This window comes from Aethalodelphis obliquidens, unplaced genomic scaffold (genome assembly GCF_003676395.1).
Source record: "Aethalodelphis obliquidens isolate GAN/ISIS:26980383/991018 unplaced genomic scaffold, ASM367639v1 scaffold44, whole genome shotgun sequence".
Taxonomy (NCBI): Eukaryota; Metazoa; Chordata; class Mammalia; order Artiodactyla; family Delphinidae; genus Aethalodelphis; species Aethalodelphis obliquidens.
The window spans coordinates 5,746,547-5,768,833 of NW_020837988.1; the positions used below are offsets into that span (position 1 = coordinate 5,746,547).

Sequence of the window (22,287 nt, forward strand, 5' to 3'; positions counted from 1 at the left end):
AACTACAGAAAGCCCGCGCACAGCAATGAAGACCCAATGCAGCCAAAAAATAAATAAGTAAATTAAAAAAACACACGAATGGGGCTTCCCTGGTGGCACAGTGGTTGAGAGTCCGCCTGCTGATGCAGGGGACACGGGTTCGTGCCCCAGTCTGGGAAGATCCCACATGCCGTGGAGCGGCTGGGCCCGTGAGCCATGGCCGCTGAGCCTGCACGTCCGGAGCCTGTACTCCACAACGGGAGAGGCCACAACAGTGAGAGGCCCGCGTACCGCAAAAAAAAAAAACAAAAAAAACCACACACGAATGGATAAACAAATTGTGGAATATACATGCAGTGGAATATTATTCAGACATAAAAAAAGAACAAAGTACTGAGACATGCTACAACATGGATGAACTTCAAAAACGTCACGCCCCATGAAAGGTCACATATGGTACGGTTCCGTTTACATGAAATATCTGGAATAAGTAGATCCGTAGATATGGATTGCAGATTGGTCGTTTTCATCATTCCCTTTCGGGCTGATGAAAATCTTTTGAAACTAGATAGAAGTGGTGGCTGTCCAACATTATGAATGTACTAAAGTGAACACTGTTCACTTTAAAATCGTTAATTTTATGTCATGTGAACTTTAACATAATAATAGTAATAATAATAATAATAAAACTCCAGTAGAAAACTCAGAGTCTTTCTGCCTGAAGAAGTAGAGAATACGGGGCAACCATAGCCACTGGAAAAGTGAGGGGTGAATACTGGAAAGGAGAGCGCCAAAGGGAGAAACACCAAATTCTGTATCTAGTCTCTGCCCAAATCTCTGGCTGACCCTCTAACCATGCAAGCTCAGGGCAGACTGGAAGTAACCCAGCTGAAGATAAAAGAACTGAACTGAGATTTGAGCTGACTGTTCCAAGAGACAGCATTTGCAGTTTGATTCAACTAAGTGAATTCCCACTGAAACAGAAATAAAATCAATACTCTTTGAAGAAATATAACAGAATTCAGGTTCTCCATAACATACCAGTCACAATGCCCAGGATACCTTCCAAAGTTACTCCACATGCAACGAATCAGGAAAATATGAAATATTCCCCAGGTTAAAGACAACCAATGGAGAATGACCCTGAAATGAAGATGCTGCAGTCAGCTGGCACCGACTGTACAGCAGCTCTTCTAACTACACTCAGTGAGGTAAACGACAATATGCTCTTAATGAAAGAAAAGACAATACATCTTTAGCAAGCTAGAAAAAAATACATATGATCTATAGAGCCATACGGAAATTTCAGAACTGAAAACTAAAGTATGTGAAATTTTGAAATTCAGTAGATGGGCTTAACCACAGAATGCAGAAAACAGAGGAAATAGTGAACTGGAAAATATACCTATAGAAACTATTTAATCTGAAGAACAGAGAGAAAAAAATTTAAAAAGTTAACAGAGCCTTAGGGACCTGTGGGGCAATATCAATGCATCTGATATAGGTGACAGTAAAGTTCCAGAAGGAGAGGAAAGAGAGAATGGGGCACAGAAAATATTTGAAGAAATAATGGCTGACATCTCCCCAAATTTCTGGTGAAAGACAAAGTCCTTCCTGATTCCCCAGGGGAAGGCATCTCTCCCCCACTGGATTACTGCTTCCTATTTCAACTTATTTAACAAATACTCATGTAGGGTTAACTATATGGCAGAAGCTCTTCTAAGACATAATAAGCTTTAATTCTCAAGAAGCAAGTACTACCGTCCCCAACTTACAGATGGGGAAACTGAAGTTCAGAGAGGCTAGGTTGCTTGTCCACAGCCACAGAGGCAGTGTGGCCCCAGGGTGCTAGCTCTTATCCACGACCTTAGTTGGTTGAGTCAAGAAGTAGGGAATATCGCACTCGGTCCAGAGCCCTGAGTGGGCGGGAGGAGGCCTTCCCATCCCCCTCCAGGCCCCCCAGGGCTTGAATGGGAAGAGAGACTGGGGAACTGAGACTGCACCCCAACCTAGTTAAGTTCCCTCTTTGCAAAAGTGGGATGGGCAGGGAGGGTATCACAGATCTAGCCTAACGCCGCCTTGGGGACTCGGACCCCATCGGGTCAACTCCACTGCACCCCACCCCCTCTCAGACCCTGACACACTCAGCTCCCTCCTGCCTGTGGGTCCGGCTGGGCTGCTCTGTGCTTTTCTCCCTGATATTTAATGGGTCCACACTGTTTGGGGATCTGCACTTAAATAAGTGATGAGTTCTCACAAGTGCGCTCCTGTGCTTGTCCCCTGGAGAATTTTCCATTTTGTTTATTTAAAGGGGTGATTCCTTTTCATGTTCCTGAATCAGAGATGGCACTGCAGAGAGAAGATTAACAAACCAGGGCCTCTGGGGTGTTTTTCCAGGAGGAGGAATGGGGGAGGACAGCTCAGGTCCCACACTCCCTCCCCCCAGTCGGGGCTGGGGCTGGGAAGAGGGCTGTCCTCAGCAAAGAGAAATGGGATTCAACAGACCGGGTTTAGGCAACCACTAGCCCCTCCAAACCACTCCATGAAAGCTGACGGCACCAACAGCACATATTTTAGGAGGGCCTCTGCCCTCCTAAAATATATCTTAAGATAGCAACAGCAGCAAACGAACTCCAGTGTTTCCCAAACTTTAATGTACTTACACATCACCTAAGGATCTTCAAACGCAGATTCTGATTCATCAGCTGTGGGGATGAGCCCGAGAGTCTGCATTTCTAGCAAACCCTGAGTGGTGCTGATGCTGCAAGCACCGCTCTCAGCCACTCAAAGCACTGGTGCATCCCAAAGCCCCGAATTCACCTGGCTGATCCCTGGGGAAGACACAACCTTAACAGTGGTGGTAACGGGACTGCTGTGAATAGCCACCGGTATTTACTGAGCATCTACTATGTGCCAGCTGCTCCACGCCACCGCCGACTGTAGGAGGAGAATCTATCCAATGTTGCTGAAGGATCTTCCCGATTTCCCTCAAAGAGCCAGCCAGTCACAGGGAAGGAGGAATCTGGATATAGGAGGATTAACATTTTCTGAGCAATGCATATTGCTGCCCCATTTGACAGATGGGATAACGGAGGCCGGGAGGGTCTCTTATTGAGGTCCTACAGCTAGCAAGCAGCAGGGCCCGGATTCCAGCCGAGGTTGTGCTCTGGCTTCGAAGACACAGGCGTTTTGTACACGGCTTCTCATGGGATGAGGCGACAGGCAGTGCATTCCAGACAGGACCAGACAAGCAGGCCCCCCAGACACGGGGCTGAATTCCAGATCCTTCCCCTCCATTCACGATTCACTGGACAAAACTGGCGCACTTCATGGAGAAGTGTCTACACTTGCTCACCCTTCTGCCTCCTCTTCTCTTACCCCGAGAGCCTGTGACAGGAGAACGTCTTGCCTTCTCAGCCCAAGGACAGGTTGGGGGGGGGGGCAGGGACGACGGCAGGAGGAAAACAGGATCCTGGATGGGTCAACTCTCTGCTTTTACAGACCAGGAAACGGAGGCCAGGAGAGGGGAGGGGAATCCCTGAAGGGTCTCACCAGTGGGCGGGGCTGGCCTCAGGGGCCAGGACCCGCGCTCAGGGGTCCTGTTCTTAGTTTAATGTTTTGCTTCACCACATTGAAATTCTTAATAATTATCAAGAGGCCTGCGTTTTCATTTTGCACTGGGCCCTGCAGATTATTTTGCAGGTCCTGCCAGTGGGTTAGAGGTCTTGCTGGAGCTGGACCCTCTTTCGGAGCTGTCCCACTGGCGTCATCAACGAGCAGGACTGAGCTAGACAGAACTGCGTCCAATGGGCAGGCCAGCGCTGGCCCACACCTCCACACATGGAAACCGCTGGACAGTCAAGGCATGAGGAAGGACCTTCTGAGGGCCGGGGAGGTAACACCCCAGAATGGTGCCTCAGGGGGCGCCTAGAACAGACTCATGGGTTGGCCAAGGCTGGGGAGGGGTGGAGAGAGGCCAGCTGTCTTCTGGGCCTCGGCTTCTCCATGGAAACCACCAGCAACACCACCCAACACCCAAGGGCTGGGCGGATGCAGGGTGCTCAGCTGTGCCAGCCTGTCTCAGGGATTCGTGTAATTAGAGCCGAGCCCTCCACTGGGCTTTCGGGGTTGGCCACAGGGGAGGAGAGAGCCAAGTGGAGTTGATTCAGAAGCTCTGGCCCGGCCTGCAAGTCCCAGCTCAGAGGGGAGGCCTGGGGAGGAACCGAAGCCAGACATTCATTCCTCTGGGGCCACTGTCCCCCAGGAGACAGGTGTTGGCATCAGGCGGAGCTTCAGGAGGAATGCGGAGCCCGGGGCAGGACGGGGAGAGACTTCATCAGGCCCAGCATGTGCCAGGAAGATGGTGATGGGGGAGGGGAGAGTGTTCTAGAGCCCTGGAGGCAAACCCAGGGGTCTGAGCCTGGGGAGCCTGGTCCATGGTGGGTCCCCAGAGTTTTCTGATGCACACATGAGTTTGGAGAGGGCAGCATTCAGTCCACTGGGGCGGCCTCTTAACCCTGCAGCCCTTCTCCATGGTGGCCTTCCTGGGCCCAGTTGACAGAGTTAAGTGCTGGCTGGGGCCCAGGATCCCAGGGGAATCTCCACGATGTTGGCCAATCCATGAGCACCGCCAAGATGAGCATCTTAAATTTTCTGGATCGATTCTATTGGCCCGTTCTGTGGTTGAGACAATGGTCGGATCCAAACGAAGGGGGTTGCTGTGAGGGTAAAATGCATTAATACATGCAGGACCCTCAGGGCGGAACCTGGCGGGGGGTAGGGCAGCATTATATAAATCATGGCTGTTATCCAATTTCAGGGATTCCAAATGCATTTTTACATCTCAGAACGCATCTTACTGCAGATGAAATGGCCGCATTTTTTTCTTTCTCAGTGGCACATAAAATAATGATGTGTCTTACAAGTGATGTCTTAGGTTCAACCAAATACGGGATGATGACAATGGTGACTGTACATCTCGACTGCATTTTTTCAGCGATGGCTCCTTCCGTAGGAGTTGAGGTCTGGGGTGCTCCAGTGTCCTGTTCCATGTGGAAACAGGCCTGGAGACCCCAGGTTGCTGGAGAGGGCTGGAGCCTGGGGTCCCCAGGGGCAGGGGTTGCTCTCAGGGGCAATGAACACAAAGTCACGGGCAGAGGCTGCGACAGGCTGGCAGAGTCCTTGGCAGGTGGGTCAGGAGCACGGTGGGCACGGGGTGAGCCCTCAGTTCCTTACTCCGTACAATGGGGAAAGTATGCTGCCGCACAGGCTTGTCGAGAGAACCAGACAATCTGTGTCTGGTTCGTGGCAAAGGCTCGGTCTGTGGGACCTCTTGTTATCACGCCCTGCCTCCAAAAGCTAATTGTCTGGGAGAAAAGCTGCCTTGTGTGTCTGGGGCTGAGAGCTGGGGTAGCAGAGGGGAGCCTAGGCTGAACGTCTGGGCAGGGGCCTCTAAGAGCTGACTCTCAACCCTATAAAGGGCTATTCAAGCCCATCACACTCCAGGAGACCCTGGGGCTTATGGGAGGAAATGTGAGAGGCGGGCCCCTCTTCCAAATCCACACCTGTGGCTGATTCTTTTTTTTATATATATGTTTATTCATTTTATTTATTTATTTTTGGCTGCGTTGGGTCTTTGTTGCTATGCGCAGGCTTTCTCTAGTTGTGGCGAGCGGGGGCTGCTCTCCCTTGAGTGGGCTTCTCATTGCCATGGCTTCTCTTGTTGCGGAGCGCGGGCTCTAGGCGTGCAGGCTTCAGTAGTTGTGGCACATGGGCTTAGTTGCTCCGCGGCATGTAGGATCTTCCCGGACCAAGGCTCGAACCCGTGTCTCCTGCATTGGCAGGCGGATTCTTAACCACTGCACCACCAGGGAAGTCCTGTGGCTGATTCTTGACCTCCCTCCCCCTCCACCTGGCAAAGACCCTGTCTGCTCCGTGGCTGTCTGCACCCAGACCCCCTGGACCCCAGCTGGCTGCAGCTCTCCCACGTCCCAATTCAGCTGCTGTGACCATCCCCGTAGCTCAGTTGGAGCTGAGAAAGAGGGTTCAGAGGAAGCACAGTCCTGCCAGAGGCTGGCTTTTCAGCTACGGTGAAAACCAAAATGCCAACACTTGCCACGGGATGGAGCCTGCAAAGGGTACCTGAAATCCCAAGCTCAGAAGCCCTGTGACTTAGGACACCTCATTGGGTCCCTTGGCCCCATGTCCTCCTCTGTGAAATGGGTAGCCCTTTGTAATCTGACCTTAGTGGTTCTCTGAGTTGCCCTACAGTTCTAGCTCACCTACTGCCCCTTAGGGAGGAGGCTCCAGGACTCGGCTAGAGGAGGGGTCTGGGGAGGAAGACACCCCCCCAAATGCACGTGCTCATCACACGTGTGGACACACAGAGACAAGAGAGTCGCTGTGCTTTTGTTTCCTGCTCCCCTCCTGAAGCCTGCAGAGGTTCTATAGGCTGGTTGATGCCAAAGAGTGCACGTGCGGCTGGGCGTAAGCACCCAGGGTGGGGGGCACGGGAGGAAGCACAATCTGACCTCATTGGTTAAGCCACCACGAAGGCGGGCATCTGCTCCCCGTAAGTGCTGCTTAGCAACGCAGGGGATGAAAACAAAGGCCCCAGGCAGGGTCTCATCAGTGTAACAGGTCAAGAAAGAGAAATGAAAGGGATCCAGGTTGGAAAAGTAGTTCAGCTGTGCCTTTGGAGACAACCTGATCATCTGTGCAGAAAATCTGATGGAGTCTACAGAAAAGCTACTAGAACCAATCACTGAGCTGAGTCAAAATCCGCTGTGTTCCTATATCCTGCAGACAAACCACTGGAAGTCGAAATTTAAAAAAGCATTTACAGTGGCATCAAAAATCTGAAATATTTAGGGATAAATCTGACAAACGATGTACAAAACATATACTGTGAAACCCACAACGTGTTGCTGAGAAGAAATCAAAGAACTAAAGAATGGGGCGACAGCCCAAGTTCACGGGCCGGAGGACTCGATGCGGTCAGATATCGACACCCTTCAACTTGATCTGTATTATCAATGCAATTCAAAAGTCCCAGTAGGGTGTTTTTTTGAATGAATGAATGAATGAATGAATTTTTTGGCTGTGTTGGGTCTTTGCTGCTGCGCGCGGGCTTTCTCTAGTTGCGGCGGGGGGGCTACTCTTCATTGCGGTCTGCGGGCTTCTCACTGTGGCTGGCTTCTCTTGTTGCAGAGCACGGGCTCTAGGCACGCAGGCTTCAGTAGTTGCGGCACGTGGGCTCAGCAGTTGTGGCTCACGGGCTCTAGAGCGCAGGCTCAGTAGTTGTGGCGCACGGGCTTAGTTGCTCCGCGGCATGTGGGATCTTCCCAGACCAGGGCTCGAACCCGTGTCCCCTGCGTTGGCAGGCGGATTCTTAACCACTGCACCACCAGGGAAGCCCCCCCAGCAGGATTTCTAAAAATCCGATTCTAAAATTCATATGTCATATAAAGAAAAATATAAAATGCACGTGGCAATGGAAAGGACCTAGAATAGCCAAAACAACTGTGAAAAAGAACAAAGTCAGAGAACTAACAGTACCTGCTTTCAAGGCTTATGACAAAGCAACAGTAACCATGACAACGTGCTATCGGAATAAAGACAGACAAATAGATAAACGAAGCACAACGGTGTCCAGAGGTAGACCCGCACCTATAGGGACAACTGATTTTCAACGAAGGTGAAGAGATAATTCAGTGGTGAAAAGAAAGTTTTCCAAAAATGAGGCTAGAACAACTGGATATATTCACTGAAAAAGAAAGAAGGAAAAGAAAGGGGTGACCGAGGGCACAAGAAAACTTTTGGTGGTGATGAGTGTCATCAAGATTCTGGTGATGATTTAAGGTGTTATACGTGTGTCAAGAAAAATCCAGTAGTACCCTTTCAATAGGTACAGTTTATTACGTCAAAACAAAAACAAAGCCCCCAGTGTTCCCTAAGGACGCTGGGGGCAGCTCCCATCCTAGAAGACCTCAGCTTCAAGGTCACCTCCTCCAGGAAGCCCCCGCCGCTGGGGCAGGATTCTCAGGTTACCCCTCTGCACCCCCCATCACCTGGTTCCCACCTGCAACAGCATCCTTCACACTGTCCTCTACTACTGACCGCACGCTTGATGCCCACACTTGACCATGAACGATCTGAGAGGCAGGACCTGCCTTAACCTGTGCTGGAGCCCAGGCCCTGTGTCTGGCACCCAGTAGGTGCTGAGAGAGCGCTCAAAGAGCAAAGAGGGGTTTTGTCATCCACGGACGCATTAGGGTTGCCTTGGCGCTCCTAGCAAAACCTGCTTCAGCCGGTGAGGACGTCACCCCCTGCCCTTCCCTCCCCAGGAAGGAGGCCTCTGGGCTGGTGTTTTTTTTTTTCTTTCCCTTTTAAGGAAGGACTTTGGGAGCAAGAGCTTCTGATGATGAGAAAAGAAGAAGGAAGGGGAGGTGGTCCCTGCTTCCCACGTGCAGCACGTATTTCACGGGTCCTGCTAACGGAGCTTCACCACCGTCCTCTGCGGCGGGGAACGGGCAGAGCCCATCGCAGCACAAGTGGCTCGTCATGGCCACCAGTGTGGCACCTCGGATTCTCAAACCTCTAGGCTCGTTCTTCTCAAAGTGTGGCCCCCGGACCAGTGGCAGCACATCACCTGGGAACCTGTTTACACACTCACACTCCTGGGCCCCGCCCCCAGACCAGATGCTCTGGGGGCTGGGCCCAGGAATCTGCATCCTAGCGAGCCCTTCAGGGGATCCGATGCAGGTTCAGGTGTGAGCCCCACCGCTCCGGGCCACCTTCTCACTTCCCGTAACGAGGCAGGTTACACCTGGGCTCCAAGAATGTGCTCCCGAGGCCCCAGATGCAAAGGTACCCCTCCTTCGTTCGGACTCTCTTCAGTCCCCGGGTGTCCCAAGGCCTAGCACCACGAAGGGGCTGCTCCCTCGTCCCCAGCTGTGTGTCAGCATCTCAGAGGCAGCGGGTCCAGGGCCCCTGAGCTCTCACACAGCAGAGGCACAGGGGAAGCTGGAGTCAGAGGCCTGCTCCCCGCACCCTGGGGCTGGACATTCCAAGTTCCTGGAGAGACAATGGGTCCTAACATCGCAGGCAGGCAAGGTGGCAGGCAGGGGGGCGCAGACAATGGGCCTGTGTTTCTCCCCAGTACCTTCCTGCGGCTGCTCTCAGCCAGGGCCCCGTGAGGGAGGCTGAACCGTCAAGAGCACAGCGGTTCACCCAGCAGATCCCCACTGCCTCTGCCCAGGGCCCAGGCTGAGGCTGGGGCCCCCCATCACACCCTCCCTGGGGCCGAACAATGCTCCTTTTTCCCCCCGAAGGCTTCCAGCATCTTCTAGGCTCTTCAGCCGCTAAGGCCCCGGGAGAAAGCGGTTAGATGCCAACACTTCTCTCCTTCTCCCTGACGCCCTGGCCTCTGTCTTCCCGGGGCAGGGAGAATGGGCAGTGGACAGCGCCTGGCCTGTCTTCCCGAGGCAGGGAGAATGGGCAGTGGACAGCGCCTGGCCTCTGTCTTCCCGGGGCAGGGAGAATGGGCAGTGGACAGCGCTCTGCAGCCCCCCGGAGCCGCAGCCAGGGGCACCTCCTCTCGCCCCGGCTGATTTCTCTTCATTAGTGCAAATCACATCAACGCTGACAGCGGCGTATTTATTACCGCCCTGACGACACCCAGTGATGCACAGCTCGGTAATGAGCTTGGGGCAGAGCTAATGAGGAACTCCCCCCGGGGCCTCCCGGGCAGCTCCGGCCCCTCCATGGCCTGCCCGCCCACCCCCTGCCTACAGCCGCTCCCCCAGGGCAGGGAGTTCCAAACTGGGAGGTCAAGGGCCACTGGGCCGGGAGCTGCGCAAAGCCAGTGAGCATGCGCTCGAGTGGGGAGGCTTCAAGGTTGACCGAGCAGGAAGGCGTGAGTGCTGGGCACTGTCTCAGGGCAGAAGCACTGCCTCCAGTCCGGGGCAGAGAGGAACAAACAGCCGTGGCGGGGAAGGCTGGCTGCCCCGGGGGAGTCTGGGACGGCACGCATGCTCTGGGCTTTGCTTCCAGGAGCCCAAGAGCTTCAAGAGGAGTCGGGAGCGGGTGGCTGAAGTCGATCTGGACCATTTAGTTAGCGCTGCAAGGGCCGGGCGCGGAGCTGCTGCTGGGAAGCAGATTACGGTAAGACCCTGCTTTGCTAGAGGATGGGCTTCTGGTCACCTCGGCTCTCCTGGAAGCCGCCGAGGCGCGTCAGTGAGAAAGACCCCTGGGCGGGGGCACAGCTTCACAGAGCCTAGTGCCTCTTACTAGGGAGTCTTCAGGCCCTCACTCCGTGCCCCGCCCCCAGCTCTTTTTCAGTCACAGCTACAGTGGGAGAGTTGATGATGTCTGATGCATTCGGTGGCATGTCCCGTGCAAATTAAAAGGGAAAGGAGGGAGGGCCCAGGGACAGGCCAGGGGACAGGCCCACTAACGGTATGGAAGCTAAGGGAATACCCAGCAAACGCCAACCATCTAAGCAGCAGGGTCCTCTAGGGACCCAGAAGGCACCAGGCCACCCCGGCGGACGGTTAGAGTGGCCCGGGGTCGATTACATTTGGGACACAACTACTTTCCAAAGTGGATATGTAGATAAAACGTTACAGAAACATTTAAATACAAATGCTTGAAATATATACGTGTAAAGCATCTTGGAATCTCACAGATGATGTGACCCAAGAGATCACCTCATTCAAGTTTTTCAAAGCCAAGTTTTGCCCTCTATCCCGGGGGTTCAGGAAGCCAGGGGGCAGACATACCACATCTTCCAGCAACATCAATGGGCTTGAAAATCTCCTTTGTGTGTTAAAATAGAACTCAGGGAGACCGTGGAACGAAATGCAAAACTTCACGCATTTAAAAAGGAAAATGTTAAAAAGGAAAAGGTTGTGAGGATGGCGGGCAGCTTCAGGCCGCGTGGTCAGGTCCCCCAGGGCACGGGTCCACCTCCTCCACTGCGAGAGCCCTTCACGGAAGCGCTTGGAAATGCTGTACATATGCACCCACCTTTTCCCACGGAGGACATGGGGGCCAGGATGGACCCAGTGAGAATGGGGTGTGGCCTCTGACGCCCACAAGCCTATTACCTTCTCTCTGATGTTACTATCACCCTACAGCACCCTGCTTTAAAGGGTTAACTTCGTTAATGGCGAACAATAATTTATGTCTCATACCTCTCTCCTTGTTGATGAAGCGTTATTAATCTAAACTCAAAGGAGTCTGTAGTTAAAGAAATCAGTCACACACACGAAAAGATAATTCAGAATCCACAAAGCCAAGTGCCAAAGGAGACATCTAGACCGCTGGCAACCCGACGGCTCGGAGGCATCTGGGAGGATGCGTTCCAGCCATGGGACCCAGGGGTGTGTGGGAGGATGGGGTGCAGAGGGGAGGCAGGAGGGAAAGGCGCGGATGGCTTGGGGGGGTGGGCAGTGAGCATGGTGGAGGATGGGAGTGGGGGGAGGGAGAGGTGAGATGGCAGCCGTGCACAGGGCCAGACTGGGGAGGGCTTGGCGGTGGTACCCAGTGGGGGAAGCCATGAGGGTAAAGGCTTATCAGTGGGGTGGGTAGGGGGAGATGCAAGAGGACTCAGCATTCAGATGCTACCACTAAGACCCTGTGGGAGAGCAGACGGGGCATCTTGAAAGGGCTTTAGAGAGAGGAGAGGCCATTCCAGCCTACAGCCCGTGCCCTACCCCTGCATCCACCCAAGCTGGGGTAGAGCCTGTGGTCCAATGCGACAGCTCCCAAATCCCCAGGCAGCATGGTCAGCCATTCCTAAATGGTGGAGGCTCTGACCAGACCAAAAGCAATGATCTAAGAGGCAGGTGACCTCCTCTCATTGTCTCTTTCTTACAAGTCAAGGGACCTTGGCAAGTTTCTTCATGTTTCTGAACTTCAATGCTAACAAGGTTAATACCAACACCTTCTGGCCAAAATCCTTCATAGGTTGGGGTGAAGAGACACATGAGATGTCTGTGAACGCTACCCTCAGAAATTTGGGTTTTTAGGAAAGGGTCCAGTAAAAACATTCACCTCAAGGCCTGAACAGCTGATAATAGCTTAATATGTGGGTTCTCAGTGACGTATCTGCATTTTAAGCTGGAGGCAGGGAATGTCTCAACCAAATAAATAAATCCCTAATAATGGAAGTTTAGAGGATACCGGCAGGTCCGTGAAAGAGAAAGAGAGCAGCGGCATTTGGGGACAGGGCGCATGACAAATTGTAGGCCCAAAGCTGACCCTGCTTCGCTGACACCAAGATGACAACCATGACAATGATGAACACTTACTCCATGTTTGCTATACACTGAGCTCTGTCCTAAGAGCTTAGCATATCTCATTAAATCTCGTCACAACCCTGTGAGGTGAGGACGACTGTTATCCCCATTTTACAGATGGAAAAACTGTGGCACAGATAGGCTATGTAACTGATGTAAGGTCATCCAAGCAGTAAATGACGGGTAAATGAATTCAAGGAGTCGTGTATGTTTCAGGCCCCTTAGAGGCCTGTTCTGTCCCACCTGGACCCTCTGATGGCAGACGCTGGATTGGCCCTCGTAGTTCAAAGCAAGGAATGGGGCATCTGTACCAGATTCAGACCTGGCTCACATAATATGGGACAAGGCAGTTGTGCAGGAGTCACTGCTCAGACTTTAGGCAACACACCTCCCTCCCCATTTGCACATTTGCACCCCTGTGGAGGAGTCCAGGTGTGGGGCCCCCGGACCCTGAAGAGTCACCGTGTCCACCCCAGAAGCTGAACTCCCTGAATGGGCTGCATTACAGCCAATGATATTTCCTCCTTTCAGGATTAGCACATCATCAAAATTTCATCACCCCTGCGGGTCACTAATAGCTTTCTAAATGGCATCCAAGTTTAATGGCTGCTTTTCTCCACCCCATTCAGCTTAGAAGACTCTAGAGCTCGGTCACTGGCCAGCCAGCCATGAACGCCCCAGGTGACCCTCAGAAGACTCCCCAGACATCTCCAGGGAGGGGACAGGGGAAAGCAGTAGAGGAGGCATGGGAGGAAGGGGTTCCCCTCCTGATCGCTCATGTTCTGCCAGCTTAAGGCCCACTGAGGACACAACTGGGGCAGAGGCAAGAACCAGGAGGGTCAGGAGGGGAAAGAGAATGAATTCCCAGGGCGACTTCCAAACTCCACTGCCGCCCCTGGGCCACACAGCACAACAGGCTGGGCATCTCTCATCGGGAAGATATCAGTGAAGGATGTGGTGCAGGTGCAGGGCAGCGGGGGGCAGTGGAAAGATGCCCCATAGAGCCCTGGGTTCAAATCCTGACTTCTTTTATTATTATTATTATTGGGGTACAGTTGTTTTACAATATTGTGTTAGTTTCTACTGTACAGCAAAGTGAAGTCGTGTTCCCTGTGCTATATAGCGGGTTCTCATTAGTTATCTATTTTATACATATTAGTGTATATATGTCAATCCCAATCTCCCAATTCATCCCACTCCCCTCCCTTCCCCCCTTGGTGTCCATACGTTTGTTCTCTACATCTGTATCTCGAGTTCTGCCCTGTAAACCAGTTCATCTGCACCATTTTTCTAGATTCCACATGTATGTGCTAATATACGATATTTGTTTTTCTCTTTCTGACTTACTTCACCCTGTATGACATCTCTAGGTCCATCCACGTCTCTACAAATGACCCATTTCATTCCTTTTTATGGCTGAGTAATATTCCATTGTATATGTGCCACACCTTCTTTACCCATTTGTCTGTCGATGGACATTTACGTTGCTTCCATGACCTGGCTATTGTACAAATCCTGACTTCCTAGCTGTGGGGCCTTGCGCAGGCAATGGCTCTGAGCCTCAGGTTACCCACACGTTGGAGGTGAAGGAGGTCAGAGGCGGGTAATGACTGTAATGCACTTGACACAAAGAACTGGGTGGCAATTGTGAGCTGGCTTCCCCTCTTTAGATGCCTAGCATGGGGAGAGGAGGCCAAGACTTTCTACACTGGGGAGGAAGCAAAAGAGAGTGAAGCAAGAGGGAGATACGGGGGAAATATGGAGAAAAGATAGCAGGGGGAAGAATCTGGAAACAAAATGCAACCTGAGACCCAATCTGAAGACCCTTTGGCGGGGCAAATACAGAAGCACAAATATAGTTACATTAGCTTAGTAAGTGCTTCTGATATGTCAGGCTCCATGCCGAGTGCTCTGCTGGTGTCATCTCATGGACTTCTCCTTATATTACAAACAAGCCAACGGGGCTTGAGCATATAAGTGATGGAATGCAAAGTAGCAGAGATTAACCCAAACTGACAGAGCTGGAACCCAGGTTGGCCCAGTTCCAAGGCACTGGCCCCTCTACATGCCACTTCTCAACAGCTTAAGGGAAAAAAAAACCCTCAGAAGGCAGGAAAGTAAGAGCACAGACAGGGAGGGGAATGCTTTAGGGACGGCCCTGTCTTGGGTGAAGTGATCCTCTGTAAGAAATGTTCTTCTGGAGACCACAGTATCATCTCTGCAGTTATTAGGAATGCTCGACATCACCAGTGCGCGTCGAGATGCCCTTTTTACAGCACACAGAAGACTGCACTTCCCAGCTCCCTTGCCTGGGAAGGACCACTGGGTGGGGCCACGTGATCAGCTCTGGCCAATGGGCTGCCAGGGGAAGTGAGCCGGGCTAGAGTATTTAATTGTAAATGCACGTCTTCCCCTCTCATGTATTTCAAATGGTGCCTCCGCGCCTGGATGGGGGCATTACCTAAGCCCCCTACCAGTCCTCCCAACTTCCTCCCCAGCGAAAGATGGGGCTCAGCTGATAGAGATTCAGCAAGGACCCAACCCAGAGGCCCTACTGCTAGAGGCAGCTTCACCTGCAGGGCCAGAGGTGCAGAAGGCTGGGAACAGGGGCGGGGAAGTCTGAGCAAGGGCTCCTGGTTCAGCAGAAACACTATCCTGGATTGACATGTACACACTGCTATATTTTAAATGGAGAACCAACAGGGACCTACTATACAGCACGGGGAACTCTACTCAATATTATCAATGTGTAACAACCTAAATGGGAAAAGAATTTGAAAAAGAATCGATACATGTATATATAGAACTGAATCACTTTGCTGTACACCTGCAACTAACACAACATTGTTAATCAACTATACTCCAATGTAAAATAAAAAGTTAAAACAAATAAACACTGTTCCACGGAAGCCCAGGCTGGAGGGCAGGGCTCCCATCTCCGAGGGGCTTGGCCGCTCGTCGCAGTGGAGGCTCCACGGCACGGGGCGTAAGTGATGTGCAGAGGGGCCCGTGAGAGTGGGTGAGCGGCTGGAGAGGAGCTGAAGAAGCAGGTAGAGACCAGATGACAGAGGGCTTTACGCCGTAGGTAAGTGTTCACTTATTCACACATTCAGTGATGTGTTCTTTGTTCACTAATTCATATTCGTTGAGCTCCTTCTATCTGCCAGGCACTCTCCTAGCAGCTGGGGTACAGCAGGGGATAATATAAAGCCCCGCCCACATGAGAGAGACCAGCAGTAAACAAGCCAATATATGTCAGGTGGAGCCGAGGGCTGTGCAGAGAGGAAAGCAGGCTCAGGGATGGGTGCTTGGAGATGCCACGTTACAGGGTGTTTAGGGACGGATCAGGGGCATCAGAGGAAAGGCCCGATTAACTAAGGATTGAGCTGTGCAGACATCTGGGAGGAGTGGTATACAAGACTTATTTTTAACTCCGTTTCCTCATTTTACAGATGAGGAAACTGGGCCTCAGCTCCCGGTGGCTCAGTGATAGAGGAAGGCCAGGACCAGGCTGGAAGCCATCTCCATTGCCATGTTGGCATCTCCAGTATCGGCAGGAGAGGGGCCTCAGTGGGGCTCCCGGGCTCAGAGAGGGCCTTTCTGGACCAGACACCTGGCTCGGGGAGTCTGATGAGACAAGCTGTGCAGCCCCTCCCTCCCCTCCCTCCAGGACCCTGAGCAGTCCCGGTGGGTCCCTGGCTCAGCATTACGCACTGGCCCCGCCTTCTGTCCCCGGAGGACAGGAGTGGGTGGGAGGACGAGGAGTGGCGGGTTAGTAGCGGGGATGTCTCAGCAACCGGCCTGTTTTCCTTTCCGTTACAGGCAGTGGGGCTGCTGCTGGCCCATTTGTTGCTATTGGCATCCCAAGGCCCCAAATTTATGATGACTAATTCCCACCGCTTCAGGCAGCTCCAGGGCTGTCTGCTGCAACAATGTGCTCCAGGCGGGCCAGGGTGGAAATCCCGCAGGCAGCACCCTAACACCCTGCATCAATTCCAACTCAGTTTCCTGACTCCCTGAGGGGCCAGGAGTCAGAGGGCAGGGAGGGCGAGGTTCCAGCCAATCAGAGGACTCCTTCACCCACAGCCAAATCCTAGGAATAACCAGCCACAGGGAGGTTCAGCAACATAAAGCACGACTGTCTAACAACCAGCCTGTTTTGTGAGGTAGTGAGCCCCCCATCGCCAGGGGTATGCAAGCAGAGACCACATGGCCACTTGTCCCAGGCTTGTAGGCAGGGGACAGCACTAGATGATTTTTCATGTTTCTTTCAAGTCAAACGTACTGATCATGTTAGTCCTCAGGACAGAGAACAAGCTCATTCTCTATTACCGCTTAGCTTACAGCCCAATTGTGTCCTGTGGGACAAGGTCGAGTGCACACCAATATGCAGTTTAACACATTATTTTAAGGTCGGCCGTTCAGGCACTGTTTAAACAGAAAACTGCTGTAAAGGACTTGGCCTCTTTCCCAGCCTCCCTTCCCCGACGGAACAAGGTTCCTGGCCCCTACTTTGGCCTTCCAGCAGAGGACATAAAGGAGAGGCGGTCGATAAATATTTGCCGAACAAATATACGAAAGGGAGAGTTTCTGAGGCAGGTATCAGGCTGCCAGCATGATTTGGTCTCTGGGCTGGGGGGTCCTGAGTCTGTCCACCCCAGGCAGGGGTGATCTTCTGCGGCCAATACAAGCACCAAACGGTGTCACTCATCAATCCACAGCCAGAATGTTCCAGACTGCCCAGCTGAAGCCCTGGGGTGCACAGGGCGAGGGCGAGGGGTTTTGGGGGCCGAGAGCCACCTCTCTGGCCCTGGGAGAAGGGGAGGTAGGGAACAGGGACACCCCTGGGGCCGCCCTTGCATGGGGCGGGGGCTCTTGACACATACCAGCTGAGCCGCAGGCAAGCACGCCAGTCGGCCTTGTGGTAATGAGTATGAAGCCCTGATCGATAAGTTATTTTTTGCTGTCAGTAATTAATTATTATAGCTTAGCCACAGCATTAAACTTTCATCCCACTCCCTTGAGTACTGTTTGGCGTTTATTGTGATCACCTCCCAGCAGTAAACTTTCTCCGTTTGGAGCCTTCGGGATCCTCCGGGGCTGGGCTTCCCAATCTCCGTTCAGGGTTTTCCCCCTGCCTGGTTCCCTCAGCTCAGACTCCCCTCTGTTCCTCCCCCAGGCACTGTCCACTTGAAAGAAGCTTCTGGACCAGCTGGCTGGGCTCTGCCGCCCTCCTTCCAGCCTCCCAGCCTCCGAGAGATGTCCACCAGCAGTGGCACGTGAAACATCTCGCGAGGTGCTTGTTAAAATGCAGACACCCTCCAATCCGAATGCCTGGGGGTCTGGATCGGGAGCGCTGGAGGGCCGCTTTGGGTCATGGTGATGCGGCCACAGAAGGGAGTCAGAGAAGGGTCTTGGGTGAGGAAAAGGCATTCAAGGCCTTTTCAGTGGGTGCCCAGGAACCACTCCTCGTGGCCCCTTGGCTAATAGTGTACAAAGAATCATAATAACAACAAAAATAACAATTACCCTTTATTAAGCACCTTCTACGTGCCAGGCACTTGCTAGGCACCCCCTGAATACCTGGTATCCTCATACGTGCTCTGCTCTCTCTACAACACCCCTGCGCTTAGTTTGGGGAAAGAGTGGGAACCATGTGACATCACGTTTCAGGGGAAACGATCACATGGTAGCTTTCAGTATAAACAGGTAGTGTTACCCAGGTTCTGCACCTGAAAAAAACTCGGTTGTGTGGATAAATCTGGCAGCCAATGTGAGGTTTGTCCCAAGAGAGGAAGACTGCTTGGTCCCTCACTCTGTATCATCATTAGAGAACGGGGCTCGTGGGCTCAGAAGTGACACACAGTGCCAGTGGCTCTAACCACCCCAAAGGGTTAACGGCATCGCCTCAAACTCAAAAGCAAAGCAAATGGAGAAAAAAGCAAAGGAGAGACTCCACTCTCTAACCCCAAAGCAGACGAGAAACAACCCCCTGGAACCCCACGCTTGACCCTGTTTCCCCGACACACAACGCAACAGTGCCCCCAGACCTGGGCCGAGACCAAGTTCCCATAATCCTCTGCATGGTTTGCCGCCCTGGAGACAAATGGAAGGAGAGTACCCGATGGATGCTGGAAAACACTCTCTCTGGAGCCAGAGAACACAACGGAGCAGCAGGGAACCTGGGCAGCCACACTCAAGCCCGCAGCAAACAAGAGAAGCGGGAGAGAGAGTGAATCAATCAGAGAGACCTTCACCACTTCTGACAGGGCGAGCCCCTCCCTCTGGAAGCACAAGGACAGGAGGTGGCCTGGCCTGAACTTCAGCAGGACGGCCGCGTGGAATCTTGGACTTCGGTGGATGGGACAGGTGTGGAGGTGGGACATGGAAACGACTTGCTGACCCAGAAGGAAGGAACTTCAGGTGCCCTGGGGACTCCTTACAAGCCTGGTTTTGGATGGGACAAGAACTAACGAGCCACCTGCCCAGGGAAATCGTGGGGTTACTGGAGTCTGTGCAGTAATGAAATCAGAAGCAGCCAGATAAGAGACGGACACCCCTCAGAGTCCTCCCAGTCGCCTGGCTTTCAGCTAGTGACCCCATGGACATCTCAGAACACATCTGCGAGGTGCCCCAGGCCTAACCTGTTCTATTCTGCCAGCCTCACATTCCCCCTGGACCCTTAGAAGAAGGACCCCGTCCCAGCAGGCCCACCCCACCTGCAGATGGTCCTAGTTCCAGGGAGAGAGGGGCTTAGAACTCACCTGGTCCCAGTCCAGACTCCCGCCCCCAGATCACCCAGCAGCCTTTGGCAAGTCACCTAATGCCCCTAGACCTCAGTTCTCCCATCTGTTAAATGGCTACTAGAATAAGACGACCTCTGAAGTCCCTGCCTGCAGGAAGATTTTATGATGATCATAAAAATAATAACTTTTATTACCTTACCTTTACGGGGCCCCGTTACAAAATTTCTAAGCGCTTTAACGCAAATTACGTTGTAAAATCCTCCTCTCCACCCTGTGAGTGAGAGCTGATTATTTTTATCTGTTTGATCTTGCCTCTCTGGGATGCCTGACGCTGGGCTCACTGGAGTCCCTGCGACTCTGGGACTCCAGAGATGGGGTGGGGCCCTTTCGAGGTTGCAGCCTCCGCAGACCGGCGCCCCCTGGGTGGGTCCAGGCCCCCTCCCGAGCCTGGAAGAAGGAAGGCCAAGCCCTGGGAGTCCTGGAGCTCAGTCCAGGCTTCGTCTCCCGCCGCCCCCAGCAGGCGCCGCTCGGACACCGCTGGCACTGCTGTCTGGATCTGCGAACACCGAAGGCAAGAAGGAGGCACGGGTGCAGCCGCCCTCCCCGCTGGGACCTGCCCGAGGACTGGCGGTATGTCTGGGCATCCGCCCTCTGGAGCGGGGGCAGGGCGGATCGATCACGCCTCCCCCTCCTTCCCAGCACTCCCACCCCAAACCCACCAGCCCTTCTCCACCCTGAGGCTGCGCCAGGCAGCTACAGGTCAGAGCGGCGGCGGCAGAGACACTGGAGCGGCCAGTGGAGCTGGAGGCAAAGGCGGGACGCTGAGTGTGTCTGGGGGCGGGGGAGGGGAGGGGGTGGGCGCGAGAGGAGAGGGCCTCAGACCTCGCCTCCGACGAGCACCGCGAAGCACCCCCAGCCCCGGCGGCCGGCCAGGCAGCCAGGCGCGGGCTCCGAGACTTGGCCAGGCCCCGAGACTGCCCTCCCGGGGCGACCATCCAGGAACCCAGCGCTCTACTCTGGCTCCTTCCCGCCGCCCTCCCGCCCCACTGCCTCGCCCCGGGGCGGCCAGCGCGTGCCCGGCAGGGCCTTGCCCTTCCCCGCGGACACCGAGCGGGGACCCAGGAGCCCGGCCTGAGGAGCAGGGTGCAGCCGGGCGCTGAGCCCGGCACGGAATGGCGCGCCCCTCCCACACCAGCCCGAGGGCACCCACAGCCCGGGTGGGGGGGTAGCGACCCCCCCCGACTCCTCTTAGGCTCCACGAGCGACGCCTCCCAGCACGGACCCCCACCTTCCCTTATTCGGAAGTCACAAGTCTCAGCAAGACCGCTCCAGCCCCCCAAAGAGAGCCCCCAAACTCGGGGAAAGGGGCCTGAAACTCCCGGGAGAGGGCTCTGCCCAGGCCAAGCCCGGGGTCCCGGAGGCGACCGTGAGGCCAGCGAGCTCCCGCGCCCCTCCCCGCGCCCCTCCCGCGCCCCTTCCCCAGCCCCACTGGGGGTGGCACTGTACCTTGGGCTCCGGCCGCGCGGATCTGGTGCAGGGCCAGCAGAGTCCAGATCAGTGGTCCCCACATGGCAACCAGCCTTTTCTTCGGGGGATTAGTCTTCCGAACAGTTTTATAATCCTGGTGAGGTCCGGTACCCCGTGGCTACGTCCCGGGAGGCTGTCTACGCGGCTCCGGCCCGGAGCGGTATCCACCGGGGAGGGGAGACGCTGGCGACCCCAACCCTTCCTCCTCTTCTTTAGTACAAGTCCGATCCCCGCGGCGCTCCGGGAAGGCGAGGGGCGAGCAAAGAGGAGGATGAAGCCGCTCTTGGTCTCGGGGCACCTCCCCGCTTGGCACCCCAACTCCGACTTCTTCTACCGGGCAAGGCGGCCTCACCGATCTGACCGGGTCGCGGGCCGGGCTCCGGAATAAAGCGACAACTTAAGGAAACTTCCTCCCGTGGCCACGTTGCCCGCCCCCTGCCCGCCCCCTGCCCGCCCCCTGGTTGGGTGCTCCGCGCGGACGCAGTCACCGCCGATCCGGGCGCCGGGCCCCCGGGGCCGCGCGAGAGGCGAGTGCGGCGGCAGATGCGGGTGCGGGGCTTCTTTCAGGGGCGCCGGGTTCGGGAGGCGCGGTAAGCATAGCGGTCCGAATCTCCCTGGAGCTGAAGTTTTCTTCTCTCTAACTTTGCAGGCGGCATCTGGCGGGGCCGAACCACCTCTCTCGGCTCCACCGCCCCGGCGCCTAATCCGGGGACTCTCGGTCCCTCCAGGGGACGCCGGGCCCGGGCGCGCCCTCGGCTCCGCGCCCAGCGGGCTAGCAAACTTTGCGGGTCCCGCGGCCCGGCGCGCCGCCCCGCGAGCCCATGTCCGCTCCGGCTGCGGGGCGGCGGGGACGTCTGCTGGGCTCGGCGACCAGGGCTTGTCGCCGGCGCCCGGACGCGGAGCCTCCTGTTGGCCCGAGGCTGGAGCCGGGCGGCTCTGCCCTCCGCCGCTCCCCGGCCGGAGCTCTCGGCGAGGCGCGCGGAGAGCCTGGCGGGCGGCCCCGGCTCCGGGGGCGCGGCGCCTCCTCGGACGCCCGGCGCGCGCCGACCTCCCGGGCAGGAGAAGCAGCGGCCGCCGCGCCCGCCCCAGCGCCTCGGCCGCGCCGCCGGCCGCCTCGGCCGCTCGCTCGCAGAACCCGCCGCCCTCGGCTTCCCGGGCTCGGCGTCCGGAGAGCCACTCCTGCCTGAGCCGAGCGGGAGCTGCGCGGGCCGCGTGAGCCGGGGACGAGCGCGGCGGAGGCGGAGGCGGAGACGCGGCGAGGGGGGCCGAGCGCTACCCCGTGGCCGCGACTGAAGAGCAGCCTGCGCCCTGGGAGGGGGGGCGGGCGGCGGCGGCGGCGGCTCCGAGCCAGGCCCGGGAGCGAGCCCCGTGGAAACACGAGCCGTTTGCGCGGCCGCGGGCGCCCAGCCTCTCCGGGAGCCGCGGGAGAGCAGCAGTGCCAACCTCGAACCTGGCCGGGGCGGGATGCGCCCAGAGCCCCTCGGCTCTCTCGGCCAGCCTTCCCTTCCAGCCTCGGCCCCGCACCGCGCTCTCAAAGGCCTCATCGGACCTCTCTCCCCGGGTCTCAGGAACCCCGATACCCTTCCCGGACGTTGAGTAATAGGGGTGGGGGAGGCACTGGATAGAGGGGTTCGGGCAACTGGTTGATTCCAGTTTCCCCTTCCCAGGTCAGGCTTTCAAAAGAACCGCTCAGGGCGGAGAGCAAGACAAAGGAGAGGCCTGGGACTTAGAGA

At 55.2% G+C, this 22,287-nt stretch overlaps 1 protein-coding gene across 2 annotated transcripts in view; it reads right to left on the reverse strand.

The window, feature by feature from the left end:
• SDK2 (sidekick cell adhesion molecule 2) overlaps positions 1-21,184 on the reverse strand; it is a 264,093-nt gene extending 242,909 nt beyond the window's left edge. For both annotated transcript variants that reach the window (XM_027080548.1, XM_027080547.1), the window contains exon 1: positions 20,534-21,184. In XM_027080548.1, coding sequence (XP_026936349.1) covers positions 20,534-20,597 — 64 coding nt within the window. In that variant the 5' untranslated portion in view covers positions 20,598-21,184. The remainder of the gene's footprint in view (positions 1-20,533) is intronic.
• Between the last annotated feature and the right edge of the window lie 1,103 nt (positions 21,185-22,287).